We start from the raw sequence: 23060 nt of genomic DNA on the forward strand, positions 1-23060 counted from the left end.
ATCACAGTAAAATTGATTATGAAGAGCGACTGAGAAATATGGGAGAAAGGAAATGGGCTGGGAAAGTTTTCAGGTATTTGTACAGCAAAAAACATTGATTCACAGTGGAGGAAAAGAACTAGGAAGCTTACCAGCAAGTATGCGGCTTGTAGGATGGACAACATGGCAACAAAGAAGATCAAGCAGAAAGACAGAGAGGTTGAGATAATCTGATGGGCGGCGGCAATGGAAAAGAAACCTGCTTTGAATGACTACTTAAGAGGAAAAAACGAAATCAGGAAAGAAGTAATTTACGATAACTCAAAGGGAAGCTCATTACTTTTCGAAGCAAGATCAGGATGCCTTAGAACACGCACTTATAAGGCGATATATAAGAAGGAAGAAGAGGCATGTGTTTGCTGCGGTAAAGCTAGGAAAACGATGGAGCATATTTTATTAGAATCTGAAGATATCTGCCCAGTGGTAGATTTAGGCATCTCTGGCTTCTTCGAAGCCCTTCGCTTCAGCGAGAGCAGGGATAGAAATAAACATGCCCGCAGTAGAGATTAGTAAGAGGCGATTGGAAGATTGGTGGAAGAAAAGTAGGGAAACGACAAAAAACGGAGGCGTGCAAAGACAAAGTTCACAATAGGGATTCAGATAGTTTGGTTATGAGAATTCATCGTGACTTTTTTCCTTTCATTTTTTTTAAAATTTTTGACATAGGTAGGAAATTAAGCAATATAATAAGAGCTTGGTGGCGCAACACCCCACCACGATCCAAAGGGGACGCTCATAGCATTCATCCATTCATCCATCCATCGCGGCCCACACAAGAGGCCGGGTTTCTACCAGAAAGCCCGCCTTCGTGCATAGCGTTTGCGGCCAGCGTTTCCCGGTAAACATTACGGTTACATAAGCTGCAGTTGCCGGGAAACATGACAAGCAGTAAGGAATATTTGAATGTTGTCGCGTTCCACACTTAAATGCAAAGCTTAAGCGCCCTCCATCCTTTTTTATTTGGCTACCTCCTTCTCTTTCAAAAAGATAATAAAATTTGTCCTGTGCGTATATTTAAACATGTTGTATATGTGCATGGCGTTAACAGCGGACAGTTAAAACATTGTTTAAGTGAGAAAATACGGATGAGGCAGCTGCCGCTAGTGCTTCTAATGCGCTTACAATCAACCTACAATCTATTAGTTCTCGCACACCTATACACAAATTTTGCCCACATTATTTTGTGATTCTTTTTTTTCGTATTGTTATATTGAACACCCGGTTCTTGGCCAATCACCCAGAGAGGGTATGTGCCACGAGAATCTAGGATCTTCATCTACATCTACCATTCGTACTCGATCGTGGAAGCGCCGGTTCGAGCCTACTGGCGGCGAGCGCGAGCATTCCTGCTTCTCAGGACGACGTGGCAACCCGTTCCCGTTTTTAAGCGGTTGAACCTGGTGTGTGTGAACCGCGAAGCGTCCCAGGCTCACTACGGCCAGCCAGAATGACCGATCGCGTCACGTTAACTCGCAATGACGTCGGTTTGCATTCGCAACTCAGCCAGCGTCGCGACATGGCGGAGAACCCACGCTTTCAGGGCGCCTTGCTTCTTGCCATCGTTGGCCTGGGGAGCGCGATGATCCTGGTGCTCAGCCTCGTGTTCAGAGGTACGTGGAGCCGTGTACGAAACTGAGCGTTTATCGGGCGACTGGACTCGTGAGGATTAGCACAAGGATGCGCCATTAAAGCGCGGTAGTCCTCGCTTAGCCTGGGGTGTTTACAACGGTAACAGTTTCGGCCTTGTTTTACGCTAAACACTAGGAAAACGACCGTTTTTCTAGTGTTCCGCATGGAAATTTTGAGTAGATACAGGATTGGCAAGACATACAGAGGCGATGAATTTCACCAGTAACAGGTCACGGATGCATGTGCTCAAGACCATCGTACAAGGCATGCGCAAGCTAATTGTGGCAGCAAGAAATGGCATTGTCGTCCTTGATAAAGAAAGCGAAGGAGTGTTAACGCATTTCAGGCCAAGTCTAGTGATTCTTGCAGATTTAGTTATTAATAAGGTAATTGAAGCAACAAGAATCGATAAGCTTGTCCCAGAATGCGTTCGCACTCATTTGCTTCCTTTACCAAATAGAGATGTCATGCTTACTCGTGCGAAAAGCTGGGCGGGTTAAATCTCCATCAATTCCTTTCACGTTCTATGCCTTAGCATAGAGAAATTGATATAAAGGGCAAGTTGAAGTGTTTGTATAAATGCTTCCTTGATATTGGTTCTTGCTTTTGTACCATTTCCCACTAACGCCTTTTGTTTAAGCAAATTATGTATAGCTAGAGTACCGCTCAGCTCAATTTTGCTTTTCTTATAAAACACTCGTTACTTATTTCGAGGGTAGAAGACAGGAGAGGCGCCGACTTAATGATTTTCGGGGCAAGCGCTGAAACTCAAAAAAGATATTCATTGAACACTTTCTGTAGTAACTCTATTGAACACTTCTTGAAGTCGACCTCTATCGATGCTATTCGAAAACGCAAAACTGAATATGGCCTTAGGTTATCGCTTCTTGCATTAGCGGAGCATGTATTAGAAGTCATTAGAACCGATGGTGTCTTTCTTCTTTAATTTTCATTCAGTGTGACGTCGCCGTCTTAAAATTGCTTACGGTGCAATTCAGATTCCCTTTCTTTATTAACAAAATACTGCTGACTTTAAATAGTCCAAGCAGGAAGGGCAAAACGAAAAGGAACTTCAAACGCAATGAATATAAATAAAATGTGAAAGGGCTGTAAAAAACACTTACGTATGACTATTGTAAACAACCACACTTAATCACAGCACAAGAAATTCTGCAGCACTTTTAGAAAATATTTGGCAAATATGACATGTTCGAGTAATTTATTCCAGTCCTCGAATGTTCATTGACAATAAGCACATTTATGAGCATTAGCTAATTCGAAATGAATTGTGCGTATTTAGTTGTGCTTATGACGTACTTTACGTGTGCTGAGAAGGTTTACAAAGGCTAAAGGCGAAATTTCATGTTGATTAACTGAAAAGTGCAAGAACGTCAATCGGGCTACAGTGCGTCTTCCTCGAAAGGGTTTAATTTATTTGATTGGATGACATGAGAGTACACGGAGAACCAGTTTTCTTTTGTTAAATGCGAAGCGAACTGCTAGCCTTCGAATTGTTTTTTTTTATTTGCGATTTCAGGGGTTTACATCTTTAAACAGGGAAACGGAGCTATTCTTTTGGTGTTGTGGGTTGAACGTGCACACCTGTTATTTCTACCTCGGCGTCCATTCTGTTTTCCTTTCATGGCTGCGCTCAGAGACCGGTGGCGAAGGGTCTCTGATTCATGACCTGCTGATGAAGTCCCTCGCCTGGAAACGTGATCAGCGCTTACTGGCCGAGGCCTACCGGCGCTCCATGGATCGAACCGCGGACCCTTGCGAAGACTTCGAGCGTTTCGTTTGCGGAAACTCGGATTCCGCCCACCTGCTTCGCGACGTGCGGGCCAGGTGAGCAGACGACATCGTTGTAGGGGCCATAGTGCGCTGTTATACTTGACACATTTTATTGAATGGATTGAACTACATGGCAACACGATAGCTGACAATAGTACGCAACATAGTCTTGCTTGCCGGGGCTGGCAGCATGACAGGAGCAGATGATTGTCGTTAGTTCATTGACAGCAAAACCGAAACAGGACTGCACAATGACAGAACGCTGTAGACTTAAGATTACATATGTGTGCTGCAAGCGTGGTGTAGTAGCGATTGCCTTCTGTATCTTGCGCGGGAGCTGCTTCCTGCTCACGTCACAAAGGGCTTCACAAAAAAGAGCAAAAAAAAATTACGCTGCAGGCTTGGATAGCTACTATAAGTACTCGAATTGGCCGCTAGACAAACATCCAGCTGGCTTATCTTGTACGTGTGGTTCTCAAACACAAGCCTCCAGAGGTACAACTGCAATCAGAAGTAAATGGAACACGAGTTCGGTGGCCGTAGCACGTCACCGCCTGGGTTTTTTCGTAAATTTCTGGGACGTATAGTGAGTCGCAGGGGCCGTGAATATTGAGGGAGGCACGGTATTTTACAGAAACTTCTACAGTGATAATTAAACAGCAAGCTCACGAGCCGTTCCCCATTTGGTTTAACGAGAGCGCCTTCAACGACGGTGAACTCGAAAAGCGAGGCGGGCTTGCAAACTGAACCGAATGTTGTCATTTGGAGTCCTTCATCGACGACAGTCTCCAAGTATGTATATGTAAATTCAAAATAAAAAGATAAGGGAAAAAGGGGGTTAAAAGCAAAAAAATAACTTTTGTTGGAGCATAGTGACTGGTCGATGGGGATTAACGGCACAAATCAGCACATGAACCACGAGACAAGGCGTAGTTGACGAATTTGACTGCCTGAGGTTGTTTAGCGTGCACAGCCAAGGCTCGGTGTACTCGATTGCTTTTGCGTTAGGCCGCCACGGCCGGTAAACCAACTCGCGGCTTCGCACTCGGCATCAGAGCACCAAGGCCACTGGTCAGGCCTGTCGCAGCGGGTGTGGACAGCATTGGCGATTATTTGGCAATTTCTGATGCTCTGAGACAGTGCATCATCATCATCATAAAGACTCACAATATTTATGATGATGATGATGCACTGTCTCAAGGCATCAGAAATTGCCAAATAATCGCCAATGAGCATACTGATTCGTTGAATATCTCTTATTAACTTCTTACTACCACTTTTTATTTTCGTCGGAAAATATTTGACGACCTTTTGCTCAGGCCAGATATGCCTAAAGAAACATTTTGCGTATACGCCTAAACAAATAACTGTTCTGCTTTTCGCGTCGGAATGACCGACAGGTGTGTCTAAATGGAGTGTATAATTTGTGAAAAATAACCTGTTTCCTTATGAATGTTTTTCGCGCTATGTAACAAGCTGCCGCCATGCGTTAAAATATAACTCTAAAATTATATCCACTGCTACACTCGCTATTTATTTAATTGCCAGAAAGAGAGATAGATGAAATGATAAACGAAAGGCAGGGAGGTTAGCGAGGTAATCGCCAGAAAGGTCAGATATTGGTTAAATAGGCAGGGCTTCCTTTCTTTTCGACTATGTTGTGCCAGAAGCTGCGTTTTGTGCACCATACGTGATACATCTTTCGGTAATGTGCTAATTTTACAAATTATATTGATTATAAAATGTTACGGATGCAGAATTAAAGCTGATCGGTGTTCGAGGCACGCGCACCCTCAGGTTAAGTATAATAATCACTAAAGTCTGCTGCAGAAATCAACTCAATATTTTTTTAAGATCATGGGAGTACACACAAAAATCCAAAGTACAGTGGCTAGGCGGAGTCCGCGCCCCGATGGAATTCGGCGCAATGCTTGACATGTGACAATTAAAAGCGAAATATGCACTGCATGAAAGGATAAACTTAAGAAAAAGTAAATAATAAAAACACGCAAGCTACTACAATCCGTAAACTGCCGGAAGAAAGCAACAACATTGGGCACATAAAGTTACAACAAACTAAATATAGACCCAGAAACACCGTCCTTTCTTTCTTTCAGCAATACAAAACTTCACAGGTAACTATAACAACTTTACGAATACGTGGCACTGTGACACATGTAACAAAGACATTGTGTTGCACGTAGCTTTTTGCGACACTACTCAAGGAAAGTTTCAGTCGAAAGCTCGCCCCCCTGACGGAATGTTCCGAGTTCATAATGTAACTTCTCGACGTAAATTAGACAAAAGAAATAGCTAAATATGGGAATGGCGAGTGACATTTGTGGGGCCACTCGAGTGTTTCACGTCCCGTGACACTTGTCTCGCATCTACTGAGGTTCGACTTTCTCACGCGAGACATACGCGAAGAGTACCGACGGCTGCTCGGTGCTCTTTGCGGGACTGTCCCGCGGTATGCTTTCGACTTGGCTTTAGAAAGCGACACTGGTACGGGCGAACACGATCGCGGGGATGCGCTTCCGTTCGACGGACGGCACTCCACCTGTGACTTTCGGACATGGGTGAGAATTATTCGCTCTGTGTACTTGTGTGGTGACTCGAACTTTCAAGGTTCCTCGGAATGTATCGACCGAGGAACTATTCCTTGTGTGTATTTTGGCTAGCTGGTATTCTTGAGGAAACACCCTCTTCGTGTTTACACTAAACTGTGTTGTCGCTTTCTTTTTTACCGAAAGGACGTGAGACCCCCTACAACACAACCGTACACGATGGCGCAACTGGCTATGCGACGCCCTGCTAAAGTCCTGCCATCATTAGGCTCGGGGAAGCCATAAAGTGCTAACTTGGACTGGTTGGTGCACGTTTAAAAAAACAAAAAACAAACCAGTAATATGGCAAAGAAGGGGACGTGCAGACTAGCGCTTCAACTGCCTTAGTCTGCATGTCCCGTTATTTGCGCTACTACTCGTATTTTTTTTCTCTTTTCGTGGAAGCAGCGTTCTGGACAAAGCATATACGCCAACGCGTTCTCGCGGTCCTGTCAACGCAGGGCACTGGCCGAGGCCGGCCGGCAGCTGGCGCAGACGCTCGTTGCCGCCGTCGAGGGCAGTGGCGGCAACCTGACGGCCTTGCAGAAGGCGGCGTCGCTGTTCCAGCTGTGCGTGCGCCTTCCTTCGCTGGAGGACGACGCGGCGCCCGAGCTGTCGGACCTGCTCCGCAAACTGGGCCTTGGATGGCCGCCGGACCCTCTGCCACCGGGATTCGTCGAGGAGTCGCCTGCGCCCACCCCAATCGAGGCCGAAGCGCTGCTCACCAAGCTAATCACGCTTTCCCTGCGCTGGGGCTTACACGCTTTGTTTCGATGCCAGGTCGAACCGGAGCAAAAGGTGAGCATTAATGCGAAGCATTACCATGCACGCACTTTGCGATAAGCAGGCAGGTTGGTTAAAGTCGTGCCTCGTTTGGGGCTTCTTCAATAAAGGAACAGCTACGTATCTGATGTGAAACTGGGTCGCCGCAGCCCTTTGCCCGATGCTCTAATCGTTAGACCACGGGCGAATGCGTGGCACGAATGAATAGCAACCTTACCGCTCTCCTTCCCTCAGCAAGTTGTAGCACTTTGAGACGCGCGTCCGATCGCACGTCAACAATTGGCTTATAAAAGAGAGAGTGTGCCAGTTGGTCCGATCCTACGCTGAGGCAGGCATACTCCTTCGTGACGATATGTGACAGGCGAGGCGACATAGCGCACATCGCTTACGAGATCAACCCGGTTTGCTCAATGCAACATTCGCAGTCGGCGTAGGTTGCATCAGAACATAAGTATAGCGTTCATTCCCGGGAGTGCTATAGCTAAGTCGCCAGGCCATCGCCATCAAGCCGTCCGCGTCGCCGTCGCCTTGTCTTCGTCGTCACACGCACGCTCGCGTCACACAGAGCTGCTCGCCTTACACGGACATGACGCGCCATCCGTTAACACTCATTTGCGAGACCCCAAGAATGCAATAGATAGCCATCTTTACGTGCCATTGTTTCCCACAGTATGTCAATGGGCACAATATTTGTGAGTTCTGAGTGACAGTTAGTGAGGTACCGTAGGAAACATCATCGGGAATATATCTTTGTTATGTCACATCACTAGAGGGCTAAAAGATAGAAGAGTGATAGAGGTGTTGCCTGCCTAATCGTAGCAGCTGACCCTCACTCAGCGTTGCTCTGACCCTCACTGAGTACATGAATCCATAACGTTTGAATTGCATGAAACCTTACTTAATTAGGCGGCTTCAAAATGCACTAAATATATGTCGCAGCAACTAAAAAAGTCAGGCTGGGATGAGTTAACCCAAGGTTTGTATGACTTGAGTTCGTATTATCACGAGCCGTCTGTATTTCCGATACAGCGTAAAAGCCCGTCTAGCGAACGCCGGGGGTGAATCAGGCTTCCCCCCACGAAGGATATTATAACGGAGAAGCCGGCTTTACATGCAGGTGTGCATGCATTATAGTATTGATTTTCAAGCTCCCGCCTAGCATCGTATTCATACGACAGCGAGTTCTCTATCGAGTGGGAGAGCTGCACGTACCGACAGTGGCAAGGCGGTCGTTTAGTAAGTTTAGTAAACATGAAAAATAGGCGTGAACAGCAACAACAACAACAACAACAACAACAACAACAACAACACACACACACACACACACGCGCACACGCGCACACGCACACACGCGCACACACCCACACGCGCGCGCGCGCGCGCGCGCACGCGCACGCGCACACACACACACACACACACACACACACACACACACACACACACACACACACACACACACACACACACACACACACACACACACACACACACACACACACACACACACACACACACACACACACACACACACACACACACACACACACACACACACACACACACACACACACACACACACACACACACACACACACACACACACACACACACACACACACACACACACACACACACACACACACACACACACACACACACACACACACACACACACACACACACACACACACACACACACACACACACACACACACACACACACACACACACACACACACACACACACACACACACACACACACACACACACACACACACACACACACACACACACACACACACACACACACACACACACACACACACACACACACACACACACACACACACACACACACACACACACACACACACACACACACACACACACACACACACACACACACACACACACACACACACACACACACACACACACACACACACACACACACACACACACACACACACACACACACACACACACACACACACACACACACACACACACACACACACACACACACACACACACACACACACACACACACACACACACACACACACACACACACACACACACACACACACACACACACACACACACACACACACACACACACACACACACACACACACACACACACACACACACACACACACACACACACACACACACACACACACACACACACACACACACACACAGAGAAACGCACGCGCGCACACACACTTATAATGACTGTACTCAATATAACATCAGTGTTTCGATCATACAAGATTGGTTTTCGTGAATTAGTTTACTGCTACGCTTGTGAACGTCCACCAACAGAATGCATTCAGTGACGCCGTAGTGCCCGCAGCGCTTAAAGCCATTCAAGTTGGTGTTTTGTTTTGAATAGGCCAATCGCTCATCACTGTCGTTAAAGAAAAGTCTCCAGTCACTAAGCAGAAAACTGTGTCGCTAAACAGACAAGTCGCTAAATCTAGCGACATAATTGTTAAAATGACAACACTGATGACTGACCGGTAAATTATAAATAGCAATGTTGATTTTGTATTTTCTAAGATGGTTAGCTTAGACGGCCCAAACAAACAATGGATGATGCAAGTGGCGTAAAATGAACTTGCTTTGGCCTGCCCGGCGACAGCCTTCTCTGCAATGCAGGCGTGCAAGGCGCGTCCAGCAGGCGGTTCGCACTGCGAAGAACTGCTTAGTGCGGCCGGTCGAACGTCATCTGCTACCGCGCGTGGAGGCGATGCCGGAAAAACAATCTTAGCTGTCAAAGCAGGGGACACTTAATAAACAAAAAGCATATTTACACGAGCGCTATTCTGAAAAAGAAAAGAGATCTTGGCTTCGGCTGTTGCTTGCTGGATTTTCCAGTGTGCAGCAGACATTGCCCTCTTTCAAAAGTGAGGGGGAGGGAGCCAAATGCCCCTACTTTGCCTCCACCACCCTCCTTTCTGACAGGGGAGGAGGGGGGAGCGGGGCAAGCACATGCTTTTATGATTTCTTGTAGTATGTGCATTCGCTAATCTGCTGGCATCCACAAGATTTTTGAGCGTTTTCCATCGTGACCGCGCAGCCGAATGGCTTGCTGGTGCTGACCGTGCGAAGCAGTGACGAGCTGTCCAACTGGCTCGAGGCCAGAACCGAACTGCAGCGCTCGGAGAAGTACAATGAGGCGCTCCTCACTGTGGTGGCCGGGTTTCGCTGGCCTGGGGGTCGACAGCAGGCCTTTAGTGTCGTCCGAAGCGTCGCCAGTGCAGATCGCCTCCTGAGTGCACTCATCTCGAACACCAGGTGAGACGACGCCATCACCGCCATTTTCTTCTCTATCGGTTTATTTAAGCCTGTCCCAACTCGGTTGTAGCTGCCCACGCTCCTGCTTTAATTATGTGGTTGTCATGGCTGTAAAAAAGCAGAGAGGTGGTACTACCACCTCGAGGGGCTCAAATTGGAAAGCCATGCTTGTAAAAATGAAAGTGACACTGTTAGGCGTTTTTATGCGAAGCATATTACGAGGGCTCAACCCAGCTCCTCAGGCGCGGCGGTGTCGCCTTGAATACCACGTGACACCGTGACGTCACGACAGAGGAGAAGTGGCTTTGGCTCAACTCTTGCAAGATGGGCTGGGTGGGAATCGAACCAGGGTCTCCGGAGTGTGAGACGGAGACTCTACCACTGAGCCACGAGTACGATGCTTCAAAGCGGTACAAAAGCGCCTCTAGTGAATGCGGTGTTGCCTTAGAAACGAGCTGTTTCCAAGGCTCAGGCGTGCGTCGCTTGCTCAGGTGCACATTTCGTTGCCGCGCCGAACGCTGCGTTGCTCGACGCTCACCGCGTCCAATGCGGGGCGTCCAAGGCGAAGCAGAGTAACGCATGAGTTGTTTCTTCGTCTAGCCGAACCAAATATAGCCAAGCAACAGCAGTTCACCAAGCTAAACAGTGGTTCAACAACTAAAATAAAGGCTAGTATGCTTCGCATCCTGGGCTTAACCTTACCTAAGCCACAGCCATTTTTTTTGGTAACTTCTTGTATTTCACCCTTGAACGTGTTAGTCTATAAGACGTGGGCCAAATCAGTGTAGTTTATCTCAGTTCAGCTTTCTTGTAGTCTTTAGGTATTCGTTATTAATTTGTTGCGCACGTAGTTTTCCTGATCTAGAAAATTTCCCATATCAAGCTTACGCGACGATACTCAGCTCTACAGGAACGATCAACGCTGGTTGGCATCCGAAAGTTGGGATGATACAGTTTACACAAATCTGAAGACGGGGGGGGGGGGGGGGGATCGGTTAAAAACTAATACAGAACACAGAGCGGAAGTTCCCGCTTTTGGACAGACCGTACTCTGTGAGGGAGCCGTTTACTCTAGAAGCTTTTAAGCCAGAGCGAAATAGAAGACACTGAACAGAGCTGCTGCTGCTGTTGATGATGATGATGATATGTACCGAAGGGGAAGGCGAGGTTCAGGAATACGACTCGCAGTTCTGTACGTCGTTTACATACGCTTTTTTATGCTTAATCATTCAGTAGTACAGCCGCAAAATTAACATTTACTTGTAGTATAGAAAGCGCCAAGGTCATATTGTCGCTGTCAGAGACAAAAAAGCGGCTAAACTAATGCTTCCTCGTAGCAAAAAACAAAGGCAATGTCGCGCGTTGACTCTCTCGTCGAGCGATCTCATATGTGTCATGCTCCACTGCATCTGAATGTATACGTAATATGTAAACATTGCAATGCATGACAATGAACTATTGCTCGCAGCCTCTGGTCCGGCACTCACATAAGTGCGGAGACATGGCGCCAGGTGGCGTCGAAGGTGGCTGGCCGACAGGTGACGCCCTCTGTGGAGCCATCGACGCTGCTGACGGCGCTCGAGCACTTCGTGCTCAAAATGACCGACGACGCTTCAGTGATCGCCGCATGGCTTGTACTGCGCAAGCTCGCCCCTCTCAACGTGACCCCCTTGCTCGATGAGGTCGAGGTGGGCTATCCTTCCCGTCATTACAATGGATGTCATACTGGTCATACCGCCAGCTGAATAACTGTGCCGCAAAACATTAAACAAATTACATGAAGACTGGCGCTGCGTTTGAAGGCAGTTTACGAATGCCGAAAGTGTAAAAAAAGTTCTTCATTTTTAGGTGACATGCCAAGGAAGCCAACTATGTTTTCTTACAATACACCAGTCTCCTTGAATCTGAGTCGTCGGTGCATTTAGTCTGATGCCGTTATGTGTTACTAAGATTTCATAAAGTGTTTTGCGACGAAGAAGTCGGGGACTAGCTAAGAAAGTTGTCGAGCGCGCTGACAAATATACTGATGCACCTTTTTCTTGCTTTCACATGAAAACAAGCCCCTTAAAAAAAAAAAGAATTCGGTAGAGGCACCTAAGGCTGCTTACGTGTCGGAATACGAAAGCATTTAGTGGCTTTGGTGAAATATCCTTTTCTGCGCATTTCTTGTCCGCGCAAGCTGTTGTCTGCGTTTTAACTGCGCTTCTGTAAGGCCAAATGAAAACGCCGTCAAGCGTCTCAAGGCTCTCGCTAGCCCGCAAGGAGCTCATAACCCGAAGGACCGCTCAGCGGCAGTCAATTGGAGAATACTGCTTTTATGCGAAGCATATTACTAGAGCTCAACCCAGCGCCTCAGGCGCGAAGGTGTCGCCTTCAATACCCCGTGACACCGTGACGTCACGACAGAGGAGAAAAGGGGCTCCAACTCGCGCCGTCGCTCGCAGCGTCGCCTTCAAGACTGACCACGTGACATCGTGACGTCACGACAGAGGAGAAACGGGGCTCCAACTCGCGCCGTCGCTCGCGGCGTCGCGGCGGTATATAAGCAGCTGCGCTTGCCTCTGCTAGACACTCACGAGGTGAGATGCCTCCTGGAGACAGAGCTGCTCGTTGGAATGAGAAGCGAAGGTTGCGGCGTGCTACAGAGACTGTTTCTAGGTGGCTTTGCTACGGCGCAGCGACTACGCGCCCCGCATCGGACGCGGTGAGCGTCGAGCAACGCAGCGTTCGGCGCGACAACGAAATGTGCGCCTGAGCAAGAGCCGCACGCCTGAGCCGACGACACCGGCTTTTCTGCGACACGAGCTCCTTAATGCTGTCGCGTTAAAATAAAGGCTAGTATGCTTCGCATCCTGGGCTTGACCTTAGCTAAGCCACGGCCATTTTTTTATTTCATAAACTAACTTTACCCACTCATGACGTGGCGTCCCCTCCTACCCGCTGGTTGCGAGGTCACGTGCGCTATGACGCACGCACTATAAGTCACACGTTTAGTCATCCAGATGGCTGTAACGTGACGTGCGCAATGACGCACTTACTATAGGCATACATTTATGGCGAATTCAGTAAATCGCACTTGTGCGCATCGGGGCGCCCTAATGCGCCGTTTCCTCCAATAAACGTCGCCCCAGGGCACCCCAGTGTGCGCCGGTGCGATTTGCCGAATTCGCCATAAGTCCACGTGAACCGTGGAGCCGCCCTGGTGTCGGGGGCATTTCATAGTCAGCTCTCGAGTGCGTCGGACGCTGGTATCATGTGCACTCTCGGCGCTCTGTTAACGCCCACGGGCCGCGGTTCTGCGGTTTCTGCTGTGGACTGCAAGGTTATTCTGCCCCAAGTGACAAGTGGGAACGCTTCCCTGAACACTACGTTTCTGCATTGGTATGTGTCTGCTAGGCCATTCCGAATCAACGACTTCGAAAAAGAGACTGAATGACTACAAGTAGTCAAGGATGTGGCGTCCATTGTAGCTTACCAGGTGAATCATGTCTGGGCGCTAACGACATATTCAACGGCCGCGAAGCAAGTGCTTGGAGAAGGACGGGAACTGCGCATAAAAGGTAAAAGATGTCGTGAATCCTAACGACAGTCAGGTGAGAGTCAAGCTCCATTGGTTTCCTTACCATACCAGCGACGACGCCTTACGAAAAGCAGTGGAGCCATTTGGAAAAAAAAAATTGAGGAAGTGAGGAGGGAAGCGTGGCTGACCAGAAAATTCTAGGCAACCCGAACCTCATCAAGGTCGGTGACGTTGAAAGTGAAACACGAGTTTACTGTCGAAATGCTCCCGCATCAGAATCGTATGTTGGGCAGCAATACTCCTGTAATTGTGCCTGGAAGATCACCGCTGTGATGCAAGAGATCGGGCCCTATAAGAAAGGATTGCCGTATCCCGCAGTGTTATGAATGCCGTAAGTCAGGCCACGAAGCCGACGACTGCAGGAAAAAGTACGCAACCATGGCACGGGAAGATGTCGAGAACGACGATACGGAGGCGCTCACGGATGAAGGTGAAGCTGTAGAAACATTGCAGACTCGTATTATTACCTTTTTTTATGAGTGCCTGAACCTGAAACACTAGCCACGCAACAAAAAACTGAGAACGCCGCTTCTCCGGTGAAGGCTGCGGCAGTAGTTTCACCTTTTGTGTCTGTAATAACAAATAGAACTTCGGGGGAGCCGGAAAAAGAATGCAGCGCAGTGTTTGAAGCTCCGTGCCCTTCAGTTCCAGTGCAGTCGCCGACGGAGGCCGTAGTGATTTACCCAGAAGCAGCACCAGAACGCCCGGCGACGTGTCAGAAGACGCGGTCGCTGCGATGGAGGAAGAAACTGTGGACCTGATAGAATACCCCAAGATGCCAGCAGCGTTTGGGCACACGAACCTTCTGATGGGAGCGGGGATGCCGGAGGCGTACCTATCGTTGGAGTCAGAACCAAGGACGCAAGCACTATGGCGGCGAGGATACCTGGGCTTTGTTCGGACGAGGACCAAGGCACATCAGGGAGGAGTGCAGAGATGAGAAGCGCGGAACCAAAAGCGATATCGTACGCGGCCATGAAAGGAATCGTGGTAACAGGGCTCCTCGGATACCTTTCATGGAGAAACACCGCAAGCGTTCCCTGTGGCGATCGCACCTCAAAGATATGTGTGATTGGATGGAGTAAGGGCAGTTTTATCCATGAAATACCTTTAGCTCCGGTTGTCAGTGGCCTTCGAGTGACCCTAAGTGAAAAGCCAGAGTCATTATCCGGGAACTCAAACGAGAACATCCGGGCAACCAGTAAAGACCGCATTACATACGCGAGTTACTTCCAAAACAAGTTAAAAAAATATTGCTTCCGAGCTCTTCCAAATGTTTGTTCACAATATCACTCAAGCTGTAATTTCTAGTACGTTGAAGTTTTACTTGTTATTTCCAATAGCACGGATGACTGTTTGACCGAGACGAGACTTACAATGAGGTTCTATCTGTAACGGAAGCTATTGCATCCATATGGACCAGTGCACAGTATGGCGTGGTGTGGTGTGGTGTGGTGGGGTGTGCCGTCGCGAACAGGCACTACATTCATTTTAAGATTGTGGCTAGTACTATCTCCAACCATTCTCCTTTGCTGGTAGCCATTTCATACTTTTACATCTACTCTGGATTACGGGAGCGTCAGCATTTTTTTTCTCAATTTGGCTTACCTAAACTACGTGAGCTGGGTCACACGCAGGAGGAAGCATTTGTTTCTAAATATACTCTTACAGGAAAATGTTGACATTACATTTATTCAGGAGATTAAACTTTCATCGAGTGTGCAGTTGGAAGAAATGAACCACTTCGTTCGCAACCATTACTTGTTTCATTTTTTACCTGCTTGTGGATACAGTGGAGGGACGGCCATTTTGGTAAAAAAAGACACTCAGCTGTAATAGAATACCCCGAGTGGGTCAAGGACCGAAAGAGCTGGGTATGCAGGGTGGACTTGGTTTTCCGGAATAAATCATACAAGCTCATTTCGATTCAGGCTCCGAATGACGCATCGCTGATAAAGGAATTCTTCTCAGGCCTGAGGCAGCTGGTGTATTGACTGACCGTGCCGTACCATATTTGCCAGAGACCTTATTTGTGTTTTACGTGCTTCTGATTGTTCGAAAGAGCGATCTCCATGCCAGCCTACCAGAACTCCGGAAGCTTTTGCGCGACAATGACTTGCAGGATGTTGCCGAACTTGCGCCAGGAAATAACGATGGTTTTACAGATTGACAAGGTGACTGTCACTCAAGACTTGATCTGTTTTACGTGTCTAGTGATCTGTCATCGCACAGCGTGCGTTATAAGGTGGAGCCCGTCGCATTCTCACATCATCCATTGGTCACAGCCACATTAGAAGAAGAGGAAAGAAATAGACGGAGGCGCAATGAATGACAGTTGTGGAAGCTGAGTGGGAGTCTGCTGGATGACAAAAGATATGCGACAGCATTAGGAATCTAATCAAGGAAAGAACGAATGGAGGAAACGTAGACGCCATATTGTGGTAAGAGCTAAAAAAAGAATGTAAGATGTTTGTACTTACGAAATGACAGGAAAAAGCGGCACTAAAGAAAAGCGAGAAGCTGTGTATTATGCAAACTCCGAAAAAGTTTATGGTAGCCGAAACCTGTAACCCAGGTACTTTTACATAAGATATCAAAGAGTGCAAAGGGCAGCTGCTGTCAATACTGGAGAAGGATTACAAAGGCGCTGTGATCCGGTCTAGGACGGATCACAGCAGAGAGGCGAGGAACCGCTCAAGATTTTCAAGAAGAAAGAAAGACAGCGGGGAAGGGAAAATCAGAATAGAAGCGCTACAAAGCGGCGACAGCATTCTCACACCCCAAAATGACATCGAGTCCGCTTTTACCCAAGCCTACAAGGACCTCTTCGAATATGGAAGTAACACATATTACACCGTGAACAGTAACACCATGAACACTTGCAAAAATATGCTTCAACATTAAATTGCATAAATGATGAGACAGCACAGCAAACGGATGAGTGCATATGAGAGAGCTAAATAGAATGCGCCATACGTAATTAAAACCAAGGAAATCGCCAGGAGTTCATGGGCTCAGCACTGCTTTTTACAAGAAATTTTCGCCGGAATTAGTGTCAGTACTACGCGACGTATACGATGACAGTTGGAAACGAGTATTGATGCCGCCATATATGCGGCTAGGTCTTACTGTCTTACCGCGGAAGAAGCGATCAAAGCAAGTGCCAACAGTGAGTGAGTTCCACCCCATTAGTCGTTTAACGACCAATTACAACATTCTCAAGTTATGGCTAGACAGCTTGACTTTGCCTTCGGAAAAGTCATCGGGAACCATCAGTCGTACGACATCAAAGGACGTCGTATCAGCGATAATCTGCATGCCATTCGGATACTGTGGGAAGGCACCTCCGTTGATTTAGTCAGGCTTGTGGTTTTGCAAGTCGATCTGAGCAAGGCTTTCGACAGAGTATTACATGACTTTCTCTTCACCTCGCTTAAGGCCTGCAACATTCGGCACCAGCATCTTAAATATATAAGTGTCTGCTACAGACCAGTATAGACGTTAGTGGTAATCAATGGGCAAACAACACCGACAATACAGCTCAACAGATCTGTTAGGCAAGGAAGCCCCATGTCACCAGCTATTTTTTTCTCGGTACTTGGAATCCCTGTGCCGAATAATTCTGAACGACGGTGACATAACACACTTCAGTTTTGCAGATACCTCTCTGAAAGTCCTCGCCTACTCTGGCTACCTTACGCTTATGAGTGCCTCTAAAGATGTCCGCCAAGGAATGCAGCATGTCATGAACTTTTGTACAGTGTCTGGTGCTAAAATGAATTGTGACAAGTGCGCGGGTGCATGGCTAGGTGTATGGAACTCGAAGCCAACCAACTTTCTAGAGATGAAGTGAACGTCTGAAATAATCGGCTACCTCGGTGTGTGCTTTGATACTGCCAACAGAATGCACAGAATACAATTCGAAGTGACTCTCGCGGCGAAAGTGCAACAGTGGCACAGGAGAACTGTCCCACTTATGAACAGAGCCCTTGTGTGCAATAGTGTGCTCATCCCAGCTGTATGGTACTCGGCGCAGGTATTCCCCTGTTTGCCGGCACACGTGAATCGAGTACGTAGATTTTGCGCAGCATTTATTTGGGAGTCTAGTTTTCAGCCCATGAGGCGCACTAATTTATATTTATGTAATCTGAAAGGAGGTCTAGGGCTTGCAAACTTAGAGGCAAAACTAAAAGTTCACAGGCACCTTGTTTTTTCAAAACAAACAAACAAACAAACAAACAAACAAACAAACAAACAAACAAACAAACAAACAAACAAACAAACAAACAAACAAACAAACAAACAAACAAACAAACAAAACAAAAACAAACACGCTAATCATTTTGCATGATAACGACCACATTCCCATTCCAGATTATGACTGTCCAAACGCGTTCAATTCGTTCTTTTCATCAGTATGCACCATAGAAGACGACTCAAACGTGCCTGAGGTAGCTGATCTTGACCACCCTTTCTTACAGCCCATCGACATTACTGTCGACGGCATCGCATCCATTATAAATAATCTGAAAGTGTCCACATCAGCAGGCATTGACGACATAAACTCAAAAATACTAAAAAACACGATATCAGTCTCGAGTAAAATATTATCTCATATATTCCGACAATCGCTATCGACAGGAATGCTTCCCCAAGACTGGAAAATCGCGAAGGTCATTCCCATCTTTAAATCTGGCAACAGAAATTCACCACTAAACTACAGACCTATTTCACTTACTTCCATCTGCTGTAAGATGCTAGAGCATATAATCACCTCCCATATTTACAATCATTTAGAGAATAATAACTTTTTCTTCACAAACCAGCATGGATTTAGGAAGGGTTTATCGTGCGACACGCAACTATTTGAGTTCACGACTGAATTACATTTTAATCTGGACAAAAACCTGCAAACTGACTGCATGTTTTTAGATTTTTCAAAAGCCTTTGATCGCGTAGCTCACTGCCGACTAATTTCTAAACTGTCTTCGTTGTCCTTAGATTCACTAACGCAATCTTGGATTCAGAACTTTCTTACCAATCGGCAGCAGTTCACCGTGGTTAATAATTTTTCCTCCCCGCTCTCTTACGTGTCTTCTGGTGTGCCACAGGGTAGTGTCCTCGGTCCACTTCTTTTCCTTATATATATTAACGACTTACCGAATAACATTTCTTCTCATGTGCGGATCTTTGCTGACGATTGTATAGTTTACCGAGAAATTGCTAGTACTGATGACCACGTAAAAATTCAAAATGATCTTGACCTTATTAGCAGTTGGTGTAGGACCTGGCTAATGTCGCTTAATCCAGATAAATGTAAAGTAATGTCTTTCACTCGCAAACATTTCCTTTCCAGCTTTCCATACTATATTAATAACAATCCTATGTCTGTAGTTACTTCTTTTAAATACCTAGGCGTAACCCTGACAACAAACCTTTCCTGGACTACACATATAAACAATATCTGCGGAAATGCCTCCCGATCCTAGGGCTATTTACGCAGGAACCAGTGGCGTAGCCAGAAATTTCGTTCGGGGGGGGGGGGGGCTCACATTGCAGCTCGGCCTCCTCCTAAGAGGACAAATTAGGTCGGATGCTCCTATCTAAATACACGTAGAAGGAAAATTCGTTTTTCTCGGCAACCACTGCACCAAATTTGATTATATTTGTTGCATTTAAGAGAAACACTTAAATTCTAGTGGCTGTTTGTTTCGAATTTTCGATTTATGTCGTCAATATTTTATTGAAAGGTGGCACCAATGGAAAAGTTTCAGAAAACGAAACAATTAAGTTTATAAATCTGTAAATCAGCAGTGCAAATTAATATCACAATTCCGTGAACTGCACATAATAGTACGTGTACAGCGGACAAATTTGATATGTCCCACATGATTCTCAAAACATTAAGTATTATGGAAAGACGGCTCTTGCAGAACCCTTGTACATAACATAACCAATTCATGTAAGATACAAATAGACATATCCTATTTGTCCGCTTTGAATGGTGAAGTGGGTGCCATGTACAGAACCGCGATATCTGTTCTTTATGCAGAGCTCTTAATTTGTAAACTTCGTCCTATTTTTTTTCGATGTTTCGAGTTTTTCAAAACATTTTAAACAAAGTTCCGGCCATAAATCGAAATTCCGCTTCCAACAGACACTAGAATTTAACTTACTCTCTCAAATGCAACAAATTTCATTAAGAGCGATTCAGGAGTTATCTCAGAAAAGCGTTTCTGCGTTTTACATGTATCTGAATAGGCCGCGTCGGAGTTGCGCCCAAGCTAAGCTTCCTCTTAAATAATTTGCCTAGGGGTCAAATACATGAATAATAACCTCATTGCCATTGCCAAAGATGCTGCAAACAAATTCTTGAATGCTACGCACTGTCAATACAAGTAAAATACGCATTTTTCCATAAAATATTATATTCGTATGTGCCAAAAATCGTGCCCAACGTAACTGATGTCAATGCTTCCATGTTTTTGTCTATTTAATACTAAAGGAAATATCACATGAACTTTAGAACTACATCAGTTCGAAATCAGCAAAGCAGTGCATGTCACTGATATGAAAAATGTAAAGGCCATGAAATGAACAAGTTCAGGACAAATATGTTAATGAAACTTTGTCATTCAAGGTCCTTGTTTACATCCTTGTACATATGCAACGGCCAGCAAAAAATCTCAATGACACTGTCATTTGTTCCAATGTATTACGCAAAAACATCTATCCCCGGTCGTGTATCGTGAGTAATTGCACCGAAATTATACTGGCAGCAGAGAGCAGGTATCAGAAGCAGTAGTTCTGCAGAGTATACGAGGGCGAGTCAAGTGAAAGTGAGCCAATGCAAATATATGACAAATGGGGTACTTTATTTAAAGTAGCCTCCATGAGCATTTAGACATTTCTCTCATTGACTAATGAGTCGCGTAATTCCTGTCTCATAAAGCTCCTTGGGTTGCTGCTTCAAAACGTCTGCAACTGACTTTCACGTCATCGTCCGAGACGAATATGGTTCCCATGAGCTGTTTTTTCGGTTACCCCAAAATGTGGAAGTCGCAAGGCGACAAATCTGAGTTGTATGGCGGATATTGCAGCATTTCCCACTTGAACTTCGCCAGTTTTATATTAACCACATCAGCGACATGGAGATGGGCGTTGTCGAGGAACAAGATGAACCGATTCGTCAATTTTTCATGTAGTTTGTTCTTGACTGCGACACGCAGGCGATCCGGCGTTTCACGTTCCACAATATCGTAAACAAGTGATAGTCTCTCAAGATTCAGTAAATTTTATCAGTAATGGCCCCTGACGATCGAAAAATAAAAGTCAACAACACCTTTCCGGCGGAAATGGTGGCCTTTGCTTTCTTTAGGGAGTGGTGAATTCAAGTGTTTCCATTGTAAGCTTTGCCGTCGTGTTTCAGGCTCGTAGTATTGGCACCATGGTTCGTCCTCGATCACAATTGCAGACAATAAATCGTCACCCTTATTGTAATACCGGATCAGATGAGTAAAGGCAGCGCCGAACTTCTCCGTATTCTGGCGGAGATTCAAAATCTTGGGCATCCATTGCGCACTCAAGAGCCGATAACCGAGATGTTCATGAATTATGGCGTCAACGGTGACGGTGAACCGAACCGTGACTGATGTTCACACGCTCTGCCAGTTCATCGATGCTTATCCTCCGTTCTTGTGTCATCAGCTCATCAACCTTTGAAATTTTGTTAGGGGTGATTGCACGATGGCTTTGTCCCAGTCTCGGATCGTCTTTGCAACTTTCACGGCCTTCTTTGAACCGTTTGTTCTAACGCTTCACCGTGGCCAATGAAATGCAATGTTCAATCTACACGGCAGCCATACGATGAGTAATTTCTTTTCGGGAAACACTTTCAGCTGTCAAAAAGCCCACGGCACTACGCTGCTCAACTTCTGGAGCGTCCATTACGTCCCGCAACCATGTTCAACCAAGTCTATGAGCGCATTAAAGAACATTTACGCTCACACCTGCGTGCCACTTTTGTAAATGAGAGATGCCTGCGTGCTACGCGCAGGCCTTGCAGATAATGAACAGAACCATCATTGCGCGGGGTGGGTAGGCTCACTTTCATTTGACTCGCCCTCGTACATTAGAAATGCGAAGATACAATGGAATATACAAATGCTAAGATACAGCTTGACAAAGGGCAAAAATGCCACTGGAAACAATGTTCACTGCACGTAAACACTAAACCTCGCAACAAGATATCTAAACATACGTATAGGTTTCCAATAAATCTACATATCTAAGAAAAAGTCATGGTATATAATGGGTCAAACAAGGCGAATAAACATGTTGCGCAATCACAGATTCACAGAATCCTGGATCCCGCCCCAATTCCATCCACTTCCCCCGATGTATCACGCGCGACGGATGGCGCGGCGCGCTTGCTCCCCGCTTTTCTTCTTTGCGCACACAAGACTGAGCCACCATCATCGGCTCAACCATTCACCCCCCCCCCCCCCCCACACACACACGCTTTCACTCGCACATACAGCATGCGGCGCGCGGTCATGATGTTATCGCCCTTAGACTTTATGCGGAATATGAGGGCGACGGTAGGAATGCGCCTAGAGTCTCCATATAATTGCTATCGCAATAATATAATGAGCATCCGGCAGCTGAAGCGTCCCATAATCCATTACTTTCCGCAAAAGAAGTAACAAAATAGAACTTTCACTATGCGACAATTCGCTGCGCCGCAACATTTTTTTTTCCTTTTGTGGGGCGGGGGAACCCTAACGAAAAAAAAAACACGCAAAGGAAAGTATGTTGGTGACAATTGAATGTCTACTTTGGGCAACTAATGTGGCTATTAAAGGAATATCGAAGAAAACACGAGACGCTTGGTTCACCAAGAACCATGTGAATACTGCTCGGTATCCTACACTGGCGAGACAAGACTTTCTGGAGAGGTTGCGCTCAAGCGAACGCGGTGCAATCCGTCGAGTCCCTGCATTGATGGCGGCGAGCGACCATTTTTTTTTTCTCGTCTGCTAGCTAGAAAGCGTCCAAAAACTCTGCCAGGCAAAAATGCACTCAGCCAGAGAAAACCGAAGGCGCACAGAAGTGCGCCGCGCGGTGCTCGGGGCAACACGAGAAAAACGCATGCGCTCTGGCTGGCTCTGGCAGCCCCCGGGTAGGGGAGCGAGAACAACAAAATTGAAGAGGCTCAACGTGGTCTTCGCGATGAAAAGTCATAGTAGAAAAAATAAATAAGAACGTAGTTACCTTGGCTGGCTTTAGTGTCTTCACTGGATGCTTTGTCGCAGGTGAAAAAAAA

At 46.5% G+C, this 23060-nt stretch overlaps 1 protein-coding gene across 1 annotated transcript in view; it reads left to right on the forward strand.

Moving 5' to 3' along the window:
- Positions 1 to 1354: 1354 nt before the first annotated feature.
- LOC139057535 (neprilysin-1-like) overlaps positions 1355 to 23060 on the forward strand; it is a 35369-nt gene continuing 13663 nt past the window's right edge. Inside the window, exons 1-5 of the mRNA XM_070535926.1 lie at positions 1355 to 1649; positions 3324 to 3513; positions 6527 to 6863; positions 9938 to 10155; positions 11624 to 11843. Of these exons, the coding sequence (XP_070392027.1) occupies positions 1487 to 1649; positions 3324 to 3513; positions 6527 to 6863; positions 9938 to 10155; positions 11624 to 11843 (1128 nt within the window). The 5' untranslated portion in view covers positions 1355 to 1486. The remainder of the gene's footprint in view (positions 1650 to 3323; positions 3514 to 6526; positions 6864 to 9937; positions 10156 to 11623; positions 11844 to 23060) is intronic.

Source organism: Dermacentor albipictus, chromosome 1, assembly GCF_038994185.2.
Source record: "Dermacentor albipictus isolate Rhodes 1998 colony chromosome 1, USDA_Dalb.pri_finalv2, whole genome shotgun sequence".
Classification (NCBI taxonomy): domain Eukaryota; kingdom Metazoa; phylum Arthropoda; class Arachnida; order Ixodida; family Ixodidae; genus Dermacentor; species Dermacentor albipictus.